The sequence below is a fragment of the Tachypleus tridentatus genome, chromosome 3, assembly GCF_004210375.1.
Source record: "Tachypleus tridentatus isolate NWPU-2018 chromosome 3, ASM421037v1, whole genome shotgun sequence".
Classification (NCBI taxonomy): Eukaryota; Metazoa; Arthropoda; class Merostomata; order Xiphosura; family Limulidae; genus Tachypleus; species Tachypleus tridentatus.
The window spans coordinates 22,857,074-22,873,099 of record NC_134827.1 but is presented as its reverse complement, the minus strand read 5'-3'; the positions used below and the strand labels follow the sequence as shown (position 1 = coordinate 22,873,099).

The window sequence follows — 16,026 nt, the reverse complement described above, 5'->3', positions numbered from 1 at the left end:
GAAATTTTGTATATGTTCCACACTAATTCCTGTACGCTGAATCTGAAACCGATATCCATTTTTTCCCATCACGTACAGATTTTTCAAAAACAAAATCGTCATATGTGCTTTTAAGTAATTGAATAATTTTCATTGAAATCGGGGTTACATTTTATTAGGCTAAAAATGTTCACAACCCTTGGCTGTAGATTTCTATAGACCAATCGCGACGTGAAACTCTTATCGATCGTTCTGGACCCAAACATAACAAATACAATAATAAAAATATATTCATGGTGGTACACAAAATAATAATTTAATCTACCTTACAGTGTGTGTTTTTCCTTTTTCAGATTTGTAAAAAAAAAATCCCTACGCGAAAGTGTAGCTGAATTGCGTAAAATCCGTTGTTAAAACCAAAGCAATTTTTATAAAGTTTAAATTCGCAGGACTGTGTAATTCATGTTAAATTTCTTTTCACTGTTCACTTGTCACCTTAGCTTTTTTGTGGATGTTAGTTCATATTAAATAATATAGTTTGTAACTTTTCCATCAGTAATTACAAATAAAATTTCAGATTAATTTTAATTAATACTTCGAAAACACAGTTCTTATATAACTAGCTTTCGACTTCTATACTTTTTTATTATGTTTTTAGATTAAAAATTATATGATAAAACCTAACTACAGCTTAGCAGATTGTTAACATTACGCATATAAGAATAGAAACAATAACCTGATAGCATGAAAAAGAATTAGTAAGCTAACTTTTCTGACTTTATTCCTTGCCGGAAAGATCCAATATATCTCTTAGTATCAGGTTGGCGAAGCACTGTAACAGTTCTTGCTGATGTATTCCAAGAGGATATGCGAAGGTCGTGAATGGCAGCAAGACATAAAGGTGTATCCTACAAATACGTAACAGGTGTATGTCAATATACCAAATATTAAGGAAATTTTAAAATTATAATAAAGTAGATTTATGAGTTATTTTGAAGAGCAAAAGTTGTTTGTTTGTAGAACTTTGCGGGCTAACTACGCCATAATTTGGAAGTAATAGTCAAAACCACACGCCCCAATTCTTGGATTATTCTTCTACTTTCGAAAAGTGGAATTGACCATCACATTGTAGCACTTCCACATCTGACAGGGCGAGCATAATCGATATTGGATCTAAACTCGCGACCCGCAGATTGGAATTTGAATGCCCTAGCCACCAAGCTATGTCAGGCTAGGAAAAAGGTTAAGTAATGGTACATATATATATATATATATGTATATGCATTTTATGGAAAATATTATCCATTGTGTTTCTCTATTCATCTTTATAAAAATATATATATATACCATTGACATACGAAGATGTTTAAAATAAAGATAAGATAACAGCTTACGTGAAATACAGTTTAAATTAAGATTTTAGAACGTTATTAGAAACATAAAAATCACTATGCTGCTCTTTTCCGGGAAAATATCTCGGGGAACAACCATCTGAAGCAATTACCTGCGCGATCAATAATTTAAAAATAGTAGACTAGAGGGAAGACAACTAGTCAATGCATTCACTACCCAATCTTGGACTACCTATTTACCAACAAGTAGTAGAATTGACTTTCACAGTATAATGCCCTCACGGTCTAAAGGTCGAGTATGTTCGGTGACGGAGATAACAAATTCAAACACAAAGCAATTACACTTCTTTTTTTAATAAAGTAAAATTAAATTTATGTTTAGTTAAAAAACACATTTCTGAAACTAATACAGAACAGCTACGGTTTGATACACGTGGCAATATCTCATTTGAAATAAGTCGTATAATTATTCTACAAATTTTGCTGAAATATTTAACATTCGAAACAAATTGAAATTTGAAGGTTATTTTGTATTTAAACGATCCTTGCAATTGATCTTACGTCAAATTGTAGTGAGGTTATGGTTAAAATTTCAACAGTATTTAATTGTATAGCTTTTAACTTGCTTTAGTAACAACAAATTATTTTTAAATTTAAGTTAAAAAGAACTGGCAACTTTGAATAATTTAGGTAGAAGCGATAAAACTGCTGCTTCTAATTCTAGCAAAGGAAAAACGTTTAGTAGCTTTGAATAAAGAGAAATGTTTAAGAAAGACTAGAGGAACTTCACAAAATTCAGCAAACTTTCATAATCTCACTGCAACAAGAAAGATTACGTTACAAAGACACCTTCTGAAATTAAAGATTATTCATATCCCAAAGGGGAAATAATATTTAAAAATCAAACCATAAAGGATTATTTGTTTGTTCGTTTTTGAATTTTGCGCAAAGCTACACGAGGACTATCAGCGCTAGCCGTCCCTAATTTACTAGTGCAAGACTAGAGGGAAGGCAACTAGTCATCACCACCCACCGCCAACTCTTGGACTACTTTTTTACCAACGAATAGTGGGACTGACCGTCACATTATAACACCCCCACTGCTAAAAGGACGAGCAGGACACGGATTCGAACCCGCAATCCTCAAATTACGAGTCGAGTGCCTTAACCACCTGGCCATGCTGAGCCAACCATAAAGGAATCTCCAAATTTCCCCGAAGCAACGAATTACAACGCTAGAATTCGGATTTCGATACCTGTGGTGGGTAGAGCACAGATATCCCATTGTGTTCGTTTGTGCTTAACTTGAACACAAACAAGCCTGAAGTAGAGTTTGAGGACAAAGAGAATATAACCCAGTGCAGATTTTTAGGCTATACTTCACATTTTAAGCATGTTAAAAAATATGACCAGAAATGATTCTCAAATATATTTTATTTACTGCCCAAGTCCCCAAGAAAATTATAAGCTAACTGGACTTTCCAAAGGTGATTAGATTGTTAACAATATCCACTCGGCAGAGAAACTGCTTAAAAATCTACCGAGAGTCTTCTAAGTATTGTTTATTTATTTATTTGAAAACAAGAAAAAATAATGGTCAAAGAAGGCGTCAGCTTAGAGTCCATAGGTCGTCTACCAATTTTTATGAGAATGGTCGCCAGTAAGCAAAATATGCGATTGCTTAAAATACTTAAAAATACTGCTTTAGAATTGATCAGTGCATCGTAATTATTAAAAATCAAATCGGCACTTAAATGTCTCATTTATTCTAAAGATAAGTTCATACGCATAGATTAAACACTAAGCTCAATAAACGTTGCAATCACATTTCAACTGCTGTATTTCTTTTAAAGAGCTCAAAACTGCCCTTCAACGTATATTCATTGATGGTAGAGATCTACAAGTAAAATCAACCAAAGAAAGCCAGCTAAAGCATTATTCAAAATTCCAATCTTTGAAACTATAGGACACGATGGACGCCATTTTTCATGATTTTTGTTTGTTTGTTTGTTTGTTTTGAAACTATAGGACACGATGGACGCCATTTTTCGTGATTTTAATTTTTTGTTTAATAACAAACACAAAGGGATATCTTGTGCTCTGTTCACGACAGATATCGAAACTCAGTAACATCAGCAAACCATCTATATACGTAGTTCCTAGATAATTTTTAATTGTAATTCCTCCGTATATCGATAAATATTTTTGAACATAAACAATTAATTAACAAATATACTTCGTATGTTATATCTTCAAATACAGTTGTCGTGAATATTGAAATATAACAGTTCATTTACGAAACTTTTTTTTTTACGTTTCAGAACTGTGTTATGGAAAAGCCAATGAGGAACAGGTTTTCTGTATGACAGGGGGCTTGCTCACACACAAACTGAGACCAGAGATTAACCATGTGAATTTAGGATTAAAAGTAATGTTGTGTCAATGCAACATTAAAGTTAGCAAAATACAAATTTGAAATACCTCCATATGCGACAGTATAAATATTTCTATGTTTATTTTTATAAGTATTATCTTCAGTCTACAAAGTTACCCGTATTTGAAATACCTTTATATGCGACCGTATAAATATTTATATATTTATTTTTATAAGTATTATCTTCAGGCTACAAAATTTCTCCTGGTGTTTACATACAGTTTTATGAGTTAGGTAAAAGCTTTAATATTTTACTGGTTTTTTTTAAACATTTAGTGAAGGAATGTTGACAAAGAAAGACCGTCTGAAAATTGATTAGATTCCACGAGTAATATGCTATTAGAGAAGTACTCTGGAAGCTATAGTTTTTATAGGTGTAATTTATTTCTCTGTATATTCAGTGTGTAGAAGGAAAAATAGAACTACATAAAGAATTGTTCTATATTATACTTACGTAAGTGTAAACCGTTGTTCCCCACAATTTTGTTGATTCTTCTTCAGTACAGTTGTTTGGACATATGACGCTAGGGAAAAAAATCAGTATATATTTATGTATTGCATGAAAGTTTTATAGCTTCAGGGTTATTAAATATTATATTTAGTATTAAAACTTAGAAATTACAAGGTTTACTACATAATATTGATATTAAAACGATGCTTAATGTACAAATCAACAGTCACGTGAAAACCACAGTTTATATAAAAATACGGTTGAACTGCATCTGTCAAAAAACATGTCATTGGTTAGTAACGTGATGCCACTTGAAACTGATCGCTGTTGGTAAAGATATGTCACAGCCATTTTCGATGCAAATATTCTCACATTCAAATAATAAAGGTGTGCACGGATTGAAAATGTAATTTTCTAAGACGTGGATACCCGATTTGTTTAATGACGTTAATATGGATCAATTTGGGGAATCAGAGCCATCGAGAACGGAATCTGCAAAAGTAGTATTCCAGCCGCAGTAAGCAAAGTGCAGTGTCTTGTAGAAAATGAGAATTCACAAAAATCAGTGGCAACAGTTCAAATATCATGAAGAAAGGTTTATGTCTGAAAATAAGGCTAATAGAGTATAGGTTTAGTGAAATAAAGTTTCCAGTCACGTCTTTATTTCAGTTGTCACATACTCCAACAGCTGAAGAATGAAACAGACATTCGCTACGGTGCATACGAAAACATGAGGGTTAAGTTGCTGGAAGTAGAGTATATAGATTTCTATGTAATCAGACACTGAGAAATCCTCGTCTCATTCATTACATGTATTATGAATTGCTGCAGGGGTAAAATTTGGAGAGTCCCTCAACGGATCCTTTTGCAATAGAAATTACGCTGCAGGACTGTTGTTAGGACGCACAGTCGTTAGACAGAACGTAATTAAACTACTTGCCTTGTGCTTTTATTACTAATTTGCACCAGATATGAATTGCTAGATTTTTAATACACACTACTATCATAATAAATCGGCTGTACTCATTTTGGTAACAAGTTTAACATTGTGAGATAATCATTTGTATTCATCAGCTCCCCGCTAGTACAGCGGTAACTCTACGAATTTACAACCCTAAAATCAGGTGGTTCGATTCCCCTCGATGGGCTCACCAAATAGCTCGATGTGGCTTTCCTGTAAAAAACACACATGTATGTATCAGAATAAAATTCTTCAAAATTGTGCTTTCATTTTATTATAAGCCAAAGATTGAGAAACGGTTAAGCAGCCATTTAGTTAGCAAAAACTAGAAATGGAATGATATGCAACTAGATAGTTTCCCTTATAGCAATCATTAAATGTATATCGATAGCAGTAATGCCTACAGATGCTAAATCTGGTTAATATGTACCTTATATAAATATTTTGTTTACTTCTACACAGTCAGTTTATCACCAAATAATATAAACTCACTTGTTCAAAGGTTTATAAAACAACAGTGTTCTAAATTTGATTTATCTGAAAAACTTTTATGAACTCTTAATATTAAGCAAGAATTGGGAAATTTCTCAACTGTAATGTGAAGTTACAGAAACAAAGTAAAAGTCAAATATGATATGAATTACACAGAAATTAACGCAATTAATATAAATAGTAGTGAATTCAAAGATTTGTGGTCTTGGCTGCCCAGAGTGCCTCCCCACTACCTGGATTATCCGCCCCCTCTAGTGATGTTAGGTAAATTCATAATTAGTGAAAGGTTATCTTAAGACGTAAAAATTTGATTCTCTTATATGCAATTGTAAAAACTCCCATAAAAACTGCAAAACAAAATTTTGTATGTATCTTCCCAAGAACACATTGAACCTCCGTACGAAATTCGGTGAAGATTCATCTTCAGGGGGATGAAGTAGTGGTAAAAAACGCCAATAGAATCGCGAAACACAAAATGAGAAACTGAAAATTTGTATGTACCCCCGCATGGACCTAATGAACTTTCATACCGATTTTGGTATATACGTGCACTCTAAACGTAGTTACATGGGCATGCAAGAGGCAGAACTATTATATATTTATATATATATGTAAAGACGACAGAAGACTGCAGCATATTCTTAAACAGTGTTCTAAATTGTAATATTTTATTACAATGCTGTTTTAAATGTAATATATTTTTTGAAAATCTTAAGATGAATGGTCAACTTACTGATCGCAGAAACATTAGTCCACGTACGCTCTAAAGACACGCAGACTTAACTATATGTATTGGAACCCCAACCCTCAAGATAATCTTGAATACACCAGTTATCTTGCATAAAAATATTATATGATATGTATTTCAATGTGTTACATAAAGTTGAATGGTCTATTCATTAGAAGGCCCGGCATGGCCAGGTGGTTAAGGCACTTGACTCGTAATTGAGGATCGCGGGTTCGAATTCCCGTCACACCACATATGCTCGCCCTTTCAGCCGTGGAGGCATTATAATGTTACAGTCAATCCCACTATTCGTTGATAAAAGAGTAGAAAAAGAGTTGGCGGTTGGTAGTGATAACTAGATGTCTTCCCTCTAGTCTTACACTGCTAAATTAGAAACAGCTAGCACAGATAACCTTCGGGTAGCTTTGCTCGAAATTCAAAACAAGCCAAACCAAACTATTCATTATAAGTATGTACGATTTAAAGCCATCAAGTAGAAGTATTAGGTTGTCCAGATATAAATATCTCTCACGATGACATTTAGAAGTTGTATATTAAGTAATTTATCGTTGGTGTTGTCGCTTACAAGGTGTCTTAATTGTCTGCTGTTTCAACTCTACTCAGAATAAGTTTCGCAACCCCTAAGGCAGCATGGACAAGAAGAACTTTCGTCTGATTTTTCTCTACGACTTCAAACTTGGTCAAAAAACTACCAAAACTACATGAAACATGAACCAGGCATTCGACCATGGATCTGTTACTGAACGTACACTTTTCAAAGGTTTCGTCATGGAGATGAAAGTCTTGAAGACCGCGAAGGTCGTGAAATGAAGCCATCCTTAGATGAAAAAAACATTAAGGAAAACAGTTCAGATAAACCCTCGCACAGTAGTACGTTTAGCTTGCAGAAAAGCTAGGCACAAGGAAATGAAGAATTGCCAACCATCTGAGTGCGATTAGAAAGACAAAGAAGTTGGATAAATGTGTTCCACATGAGTTGACTGAAGATCAACAAAATTGGCATTATGAGACCTGTCAGGAATGATGCTCCAAAAATTGAACGAATTGGGAATCAAGGTTCTGCCTCATCCATCTTATTCTCCAGATTTTTACCCAACAGATTTTCGTTTTTTAAAGCACTTTGACAATGTTTTGAACAATAAACTCTTTCAAAATCAGGCAGCTGCAGAAGAAGCTTCCAGGGAGTTCATTGACCATGGAAACTCTGATTTCTACAGCAGGGGTAAACAGCGTTGTTACACGTTGGCATAGGTGTGTTGAAATAAATGGTTCTTACTTTCATTAAAGTATGTGTTACAGCTCTGATTTATACTTTACCAAACTTCAGAGTTCAAAAACGACATTTATTTCTGGATAACCCAATAGAATACAGTTTATACATAACTGAACTAAAGCTTGCTAAAGATAAGTTACTTTCTTATGATTAGATATTGTTGTTTTTCTTTAATATAGTGCCTTTCTAGTTTTGTAGTTTTTTACTGTCAACAACACTGTGCGATACGTGAGCTGATGGACAGAGGCTCCTACCGTCTTTATTCATAACTGCTGATCAGATAGAAACAAGAAATGATAAACGTAAAGTTAAGTAAAATAAATTAATTAATAGCGTCAATGATAATTTGATTTTAAAATATCTGGTTGCACCAAAAATTATAAACCTAATTTTGACATATAATGACTTAAATATGAATTATAGTTCACAGTGAAATAATTATTCAAGCAACAGATGGTATAAATAACATCTGGACTACAATTAGTCACCCCAGAGACTCACTAGTAGATTCAATAGGTTTATAACGCTAAAACCTGGGTTTTGATGCTTTTGGAGGGCACACTACAATTAACTCATTGCGTATCTTTGTACTTAACGAACAATCAAACGATTTCTAGTATGCCTGTCTAATCTCAACCAATTACACGAGTCTTGGTATTGAGAGAAATGCCTCGTCGGCATTTAATACAGAAGATGCAGTATTGTTAACTAATTATCATATGCTTCTGCTTTTCTCATCAGTTCTGATAATAGTTTAACTGCCATCCTAAGCAGAAATTAAGGCTGCACCTCTACTCACACTTGGATCCATGAGCATTTGGAGCTACCTATTAGTACTTATAATTAACAGACCTGGAGGGAGGACAATTAGACGGCAACTCAAGCCGTCTACCTGACTACTCATAGTCTAATAGTATTTATTTATTAATTGTCACTGTTATAAATGTACTCTCTCTCCGACAGATAGAGACAGATATATATCAGATAGATACAGCTGGCTTAAAATCTTGAATTTTTCAACCAGTTATGATAATAACAAGGTCATGCCCAAATATAGAGCAATATTGAATTGTAATGTGAACCATATTATACAATATTTGGACAACTAAACATTACAGAAAATTATATGATATCGCATCTTGTATAGACATCATTATTTTATGAACATTATATTACAACCATAAATTTAGTTGTATGTAACAGACTTCGCAGAACATTGGCAATATAACTGTGCAAATCTTAACCTAAGAGTTGGTGAAAAGTACTCGAGGTATGTTAGTTTATTTTCTGTTTTGCTGTTTAATTTCGCGCAAAGCTACAGAAAGTCACTCGTGAAATAAACAATTCAGTCGATACCTCTTTAAAACAGGTAATATTGGGTACAGTATTTGTTTCATTGTTTGTTATTAAGCGCTAAACTAAAGAATGAGCAATCTGTAGTCTCCTATCGTAAGTATCGAAACCTGATTTTACCTATTATAAAATTCCATACTTACCGCTAAGTCATTGGGTTCATTTGCAAGAATATATTTAAAAGCATAAATATTTCTTGCTTACCTGTTGGCTCGGCATGGCCAGATGGGTTAAGACGTTCGACTCATAATCTGAGGGTCGCGGGTTCAAAATCCTAGTCACACCAAACATACTCGTCTTTTGAGCCGTAGGGGCGCTATAAAGTTAAGATGAATCCCCCCTATTCGTTGGTAAAAGATTAGCCTAAGAGTTGGCGGTGATGACTAACTACCTTCCCTCTAGTCTTATACTGCTAACTTGAGACGTGTAGCTTTGCGCGATATTCAAAAACAATGCTTACCTTTTAAAGAACTGAGATAATAATTTTTCTTTATAAAATTTAGCGACAATATTTGCTAAGTCTAGTAAGTTTGGGGCAATTTCTAATGAATAGAAACAATACACGTAATGTGAAACGATTCCTATGCGGTGTAGTTGAGATAATGTTAACAAGACTGGATATTTAAATCACCCTACAAACTTACCTGCAGTTTTCATTCATCTTACAGACATCGTGGTACTTGTAAATCGATGAACCACAGTCTGCACGTTGTTCTGCAGCCCCACAAACTGAAATTTAAAAAAATGTTATCGATTGAAAATGGGTAAGTCTCATATTTGTTCGTCCAAAGATGAATTTCATGTACCTATAGAACTTCGTAATATTTGGTAAAACTTACACGTAAATGGAAAATTTTAGGCCCACCGAGGCAAGAACACGTAGTTATACGGAAACTTCTTGATTTCAGTTATGCGTTGTTTCTTGTACAAAGACTGCCAATTACATCAGAAAAGTTTCAATACTTTCACAAAATTCGAAAGTACTTTTGTAAGAACAGTAGGATGAAGCTCGAATTTTAGGGAGTAAACTGAATGTAAAAATCATACATTGGGATACTTAAGTTAAAATGTCATTGACTTTACGAGTTTGATATTAATATCACATTAATTCACAAAACTATAAGGTGTATCAATGAATAACTGCACCTATTAGGATATATTAGGATATATTGTTATTGATCACAAAATTTGGTTACGTTGTGTTCTTTTTTTTTTACTTATTTGTTATGTGCTTCTTAAATAATAGAATAAAAGTTTGAGAATTTTCTGCGTACGTCCTCTTAAATATCAAAATATTTCACCATTTACCTTTATTTTGGAATTAAACACAAAGCTATAAAATGCGCTATCTCTGCTCCGCCCAATACGGGTATCGAAACCCGGTTTCTAGCGCTGTGAGTTCGCAGACATTCCGTTGTGACACTGAGAGCGTCGCCATCCATTATTAATTAACTTTATATGCTAATATTGTCCTATAAAATAGTGGACAATTTGAACGTATTTTTAAATTTCTACTAATTGTAATTGTTTTTTTTTTCGTATTTGTGAATTACATTATGTCGTGTTTATACGTAAAACAATAAATAAAAAAGCAATATACTGAACAACGTGAATTTCTAAAGCTCGTAGGTTTAGTCTTGTTAACAATAACAACAATGCATGAAATGATTTAATATGTAATAAATAAACCAAATCATTCTTCAAATTGACTAACTGAACCACTGATATATTTTATTGAGCGAATCAGAACCAAAATTTAAAGCTTTATACAAAATGTAATCAAAGTTGCTTAGTGAAAACAAGAGCAAATACAAACCAATATAACGTTGTTCTTTTCTTATTATTTAATACAATAAAAAGAAGGTTTGTGCATATAATGGCTGTATGAATTGTATTTTCAATACTACTAGTTTGGGGCCCGGCATGGCCAAGCGTGTTAAGGCATGCGACTCGTAATCTGAGAGTCGCGGGTTCGCATCCCCGTCGCACTAAACATGCTCGCCCTTTCAGCCGTGGGGGCGTTATAATGTGACGGTCAATCCCACTATTCGTTAGTAAAAGAGTAGCCCAAGAGTTGGCGGTGGATGGTGATGACTAGCTGCCTTCCCTCTAGTCTTACACTACTAAATTACGGGCTGCTAGCACAGATATCCCTCGAGTAGCTTTGTGCGAAATTCAAAAACAAACAAACTGCTAGTTTGTGCACGCAGCAGCACATATAAGCACGTGTCTCACATCAGACATTTGCCTTCACTGATGTGTTGTTTTCGACAATTCATTGCAGACCTGTTTCTTATTTAAATGTATATATTGCATACTATTCTATTTCACGTTTGATTTGTTTGTTTTGACCAAAGTTACTCGAGGACTATCTGCGCTAGCTGTCCCATAAGTTAGCAGTGTAAGACTAGAGGAAAGGCAGCTAGTCACCACCACACACCGCCAAATCTTGGGCTACTCTTTTGCCAACGAATAGTGTGATTCACAATCACGTTACAACGCTCCCACGGCTGAAAGAGCGAGCATGTGTGGTGCTACGGAGATCCGAACCCGCGAATCTCAGATTACGAGTCGAGTGCCCTAACTGCCTGGCTATGTTGGACCCTTATCCTTTAGTAACGTGCTTTCATAATATTCATGAAGATAATTAAATACGTTAGAGTTTTTTACATTATTTTATTTAACTAATGTAAAGACAAAACGTCATGGTAACTGTTATTGTTTTTTGCTATATTTTTAGTGGAAAGATACACAGTAAGCTATTGGGCTTTATTCGCCACAAATCGAACCCTTGATCTTAGCGATGTAAGTATGTAAGCTTACCGCTGACCCACCAAGGGACCACATTAGCTTTTGATCTGGCATTCATAATTTCAAATCATCGCTCATATTTAGGCTTCAGGCCCGGCATGGCCAGGTGGGTTAAGGCGTTCGACTCGTAATCTGAGGGTCGCGGGTTTGAATCCCCGTCACACCAAAAACATGCTCGCCCTTTCAGCCGTGGCTGCGTTATTATGTTACGATCAATCCCACTATTCGTTGGTAAAAGAGTAGCCCAACATTTGGCGGTGGGTGGTGATGACTAGCCGCCTTCCCTCTAATCTTACACTGTTAAATTAGGGACGGCTAGCGTAGATATCCGTCATGTAGCTTTGTGTGAAATTTTAATAAAAAAACAAAAAAAAATCTATACAGAACATTCGTACAGCTAACATCTCTCAGGACAGAATAATACATTTGTAACAAATTATTATCGATGAAAGCTGGGGGACAATCCCCTGTAGAACAATTCTGACTATTAAACAAGGTGTGCAGTTTCATTTTTGTTTTTGTTTTTTCGTAAGAACATTGATTGTGACCCACGTCCTGTATTAAATAGAAAATTCAGAACGCATGAAAATAAAAGGAACTTGTGTCCTATTCTGATCCGCTTGTCTTTCTAAAAAATTAACTCTAATATTTTTAAAATTGTACTCCAGTACAATTTCCAGTGACTCAGAGATAAAGTGGAAGGTTCGTAACACTAAATACACGATTTTGGTATTGTTTCTTCGACACAGTGCAGATGTAGTTTTGTGCTTAACGATAAACAAATTCACAAGAAAATGTTTATTCAACAATGGGCCAAATTATTTACTGTAATTTGTAACATTGTCTACACGTGTCATGTAAGTGCTTGACATTAGTCACAAATAATTATAATGCCAATTGTAGGAATGTTATTATGAGTGGATTAAGTTTTCAACTTGACGTTACATAATTGCTGTGAAGGTTTGTATTGACGAAGCATCTAAGAGTAAGAACAAGAAATAAAATTGAAGATAATTAAAACATGGCTTAGCTAAACATACAGAGCACTTTAATTAACTTACTATTAAAACATGGCTTAGCTAAACACACAAAGCACTTGAATTAACTTACTATTAAAACATGGCTTAGCTGAACACACAGAGCACTTGAATTAACTTACTATTAAAACATGGCTTAGCTGAACACACAGAGCACTTGAATTAACTTACTATTAAAACATGGCTTAGCTAAACACACAGAGCACTTGAATTAACTTACTATTAAAACATGGCTTAGCTAAAAAACAGAGCACTTTAATTAACTTACTATTAAAACATGGCTTAGTTAAACACACAGAGCACTTGAATTAACTTACTATTAAAACATGGCTTAGTTGAACACACAGAGCACTTGAATTAACTTACTATTAAAACATGGCTTAGCTAAACACACAGAGCACTTGAATTAACTTACTATTAAAACATGGCTTAGCTAAAAAACACACAGAGCACTTGAATTAACTTACTATTAAAACATGGCTTAGCTAAACACACAAAGCACTTGAATTAACTTACTATTAAAACATGGCTTAGCTGAACACACAGAGCACTTGAATTAACTTACTATTAAAACATGGCTTAGCTAAACACACAGAGCACTTGAATTAACTTACTATTAAAACATGGCTTAGCTAAAAAACAGAGCACTTGAATAAACTTACTATTAAAAAGCAAGAAGACCACGATGACATTCGACGTTATTATTCCCATGGTTACTTAAAGTTTATTACTAATAATATAGAACACACAGTCAGCACAGAAGAGTTCCTTGTAGGTAATAGGGCAACTGTGTTCTTCAAACACAGGAAGGAAGTTACTAAACATCCTTCTTCTCGTGTTTCCACCGGATTCTGTATTTCTTAAAGTTTGTAGGGTGACGTAATTCAAAAACTCCTGAAACTCTTTCCTATCTAGTCGCCTCAGAATCGTATCACCATTAATTGTAATTTCTAAGCTAACAATTGCTCAAGTCTGTTATCAGGTCATCCCATAAGTAATGTCCGAAAATTTAATACAGAAAGTGCATCATCATTTCTGTCTTTGTAGAAGGTTTTGATGAATAAAATATGTAGTAGGATGTGTATAAAAATGCTCAGACAAATAAAAGAAACTAACCCAATTCCACTTTTTCTGATCGTTAATAAAATAAACCCTTATGAAGATGGATGTGTCTGAGAAGCACATAAGGCATATAATGCTTTATGAGTTTAAAGAGGCAATAATGCAGCAGAAGCTACACCAAACGTTTAAAGTACTTATGATGCGGAGTCCCTCAGTGCAATAAAATATCAAGTGCAGCCAACAGCAAGCCATCATTAAACTCAACAAGACAACCTGAACGTGGCGCATCACTTAATAAAGATTGTGCTGTAACAATTGAAGAACTAGCACAGAAGTTAAATTCAACCCATTCAACAGTTCACCGTCATCTGCAATAGCTTGGAAAGGTGTCAAAACTTGAAAAATGGGTTCTTCATGATTTGACAGAAGCCAAACTAAGAGCAAGTGTGGACCTTTGCACTTCTCTGCACTCTCGTGAACGTAACTCACCTTATTTGGACAGGTTAGTGATTGGAGATGAAAAATTGATATTTTATAAAAATTTTCAGCGCCGCAGACAATGGCTCAATGAAGGTAAACTGGCTAAAGCACATCTCAAATTGACCTCCATCCTAGAAAAGTCTTGTTAAGTGTTTGGTGGGATATTGTTGGTGTGATCAATTTTGAGTTGCTGCCACTCAATGTAACGATTACATCAGATTTCTATTGTTAACAGCTAGAGTGCTTTAATGTTGCACTGAAAGAAAAGAGGCCTGCTTTGATCAATCGTAAAGGTGTTGTGTTACATCAGGATAATGCAGGTCCCATACAGCAAGGATCACATCTACAAAGATTGAAGTGCTAGATTGGGAAAAACTTCCACATCCTCTTTACTCTCCAGACCTTGCTTCATCTGATTATCATCTATTCCGAAATTTGTAGAACTATCTTGATGGAAAACAGCTTGGAATACAGGAAGATGTCAAACTACCCTCTCTACATTCTTTTCCTCCAAACCCAAAGAATTTTATAGCAATAACATTCAGGAGCTTGTGAATCGTTGGCAGGAAGTAATTAATAATAATGGAACATACATTATTGATTAAATAACGTTACAAGTGTTTGAAATCCTTTCTCTTTTTCTGAACCTAAAATCCGACATTACTTAAGGGATGAGCTGATAACTGAACTTTCAGCTAACCTTATACATTAACTCTATTTCTTTCAGCCCAGCATGGCCAGGTGGTTAAGGCACTCGACTCGTAATTTGAGAGTCACGGGTTCGAATCCCCGTCATACCAAACATGCTCGCCCTTTAATCCGTAGGGGCGCTATAATGTAACGGTCAACCCCACTATTCGTTGGTAAAGAATAGCCCAAGAGTTGGCGGTGGGTAGTGATGACTAATTGCCTTCCCTCCAGTCTTATACTGCTAAATTAGGGACGGCTAGCACAGATAGTCCTCCGTAGTTTTACGCTAATAGGTTAATCTTGTCCAATTTACTTTTTTAAATGACTCCACAATCTTAACAGTTTCATGCACACACATATCCTACAACCTTTATAAGTCAGTGTGAGATCATAAAGTGCAGCTGATATGTCAAAACTTTTCATGCTCATCAAATTATGAAATTATAAAACGAAAAATTCGACATAAATTTCAATATGCAATATGATTATTTTCACAAACTTACATAGATATGCATGCCTTCGTCTCAGTGTAACTTTTGGTAGAAAGATTGCTTCAAGAAAAAATTTCTGTTTACTTCTTCTAATAAGTTTTTATTATTATTTGGAATTAAGCACAACGTAACACAATGGGCTGTCTGTGTTCTGCCCACTGCCCATATCAAAACATTTTTTTATCGGTGTGAGTTCGCAAATATGCTGCTGTGCCACTGGAAGCTCTTCTAATCAGAAACTATTTTACGATATCATAAAAACGAAAGGCTTTATTTAAAAAGTTAATATTGTGATAAGCTGTACAAAGACTAAAACTTATTCGAAGTACAAGACAATAGTCCTAAACTAATTAGGTTCTTAAGACGTTTAGAAGTAAAAATTTTGGAATGAATCTTATGCATTCAGCTAATA

At 34.6% G+C, this 16,026-nt stretch overlaps 1 protein-coding gene across 10 annotated transcripts in view; it reads right to left on the bottom strand.

Annotated features, from left to right (window-relative positions):
- Positions 1 to 13,746, bottom strand: part of LOC143246523 (receptor-type tyrosine-protein phosphatase mu-like) — a 110,521-nt gene extending 96,775 nt beyond the window's left edge. For 8 of the 10 annotated variants that reach the window (XR_013026019.1, XR_013026020.1, XR_013026018.1 and 5 more), the window contains exons 1-4: positions 13,554 to 13,746; positions 9,688 to 9,772; positions 4,220 to 4,289; positions 748 to 887 (exon numbers count right to left, since the gene is read on the bottom strand). Coding sequence is in view for 5 of the 10 variants with exons in the window: in XM_076493379.1 (XP_076349494.1) it covers positions 748 to 887; positions 4,220 to 4,289; positions 9,688 to 9,772; positions 13,554 to 13,602 (344 nt within the window). In the remaining 5 variants the exon portion in view is untranslated. The remainder of the gene's footprint in view (positions 1 to 747; positions 888 to 4,219; positions 4,290 to 9,687; positions 9,773 to 13,553) is intronic. The other 2 variants (XM_076493381.1, XM_076493383.1) reach the window with 2 other exon arrangements.
- Between the last annotated feature and the right edge of the window lie 2,280 nt (positions 13,747 to 16,026).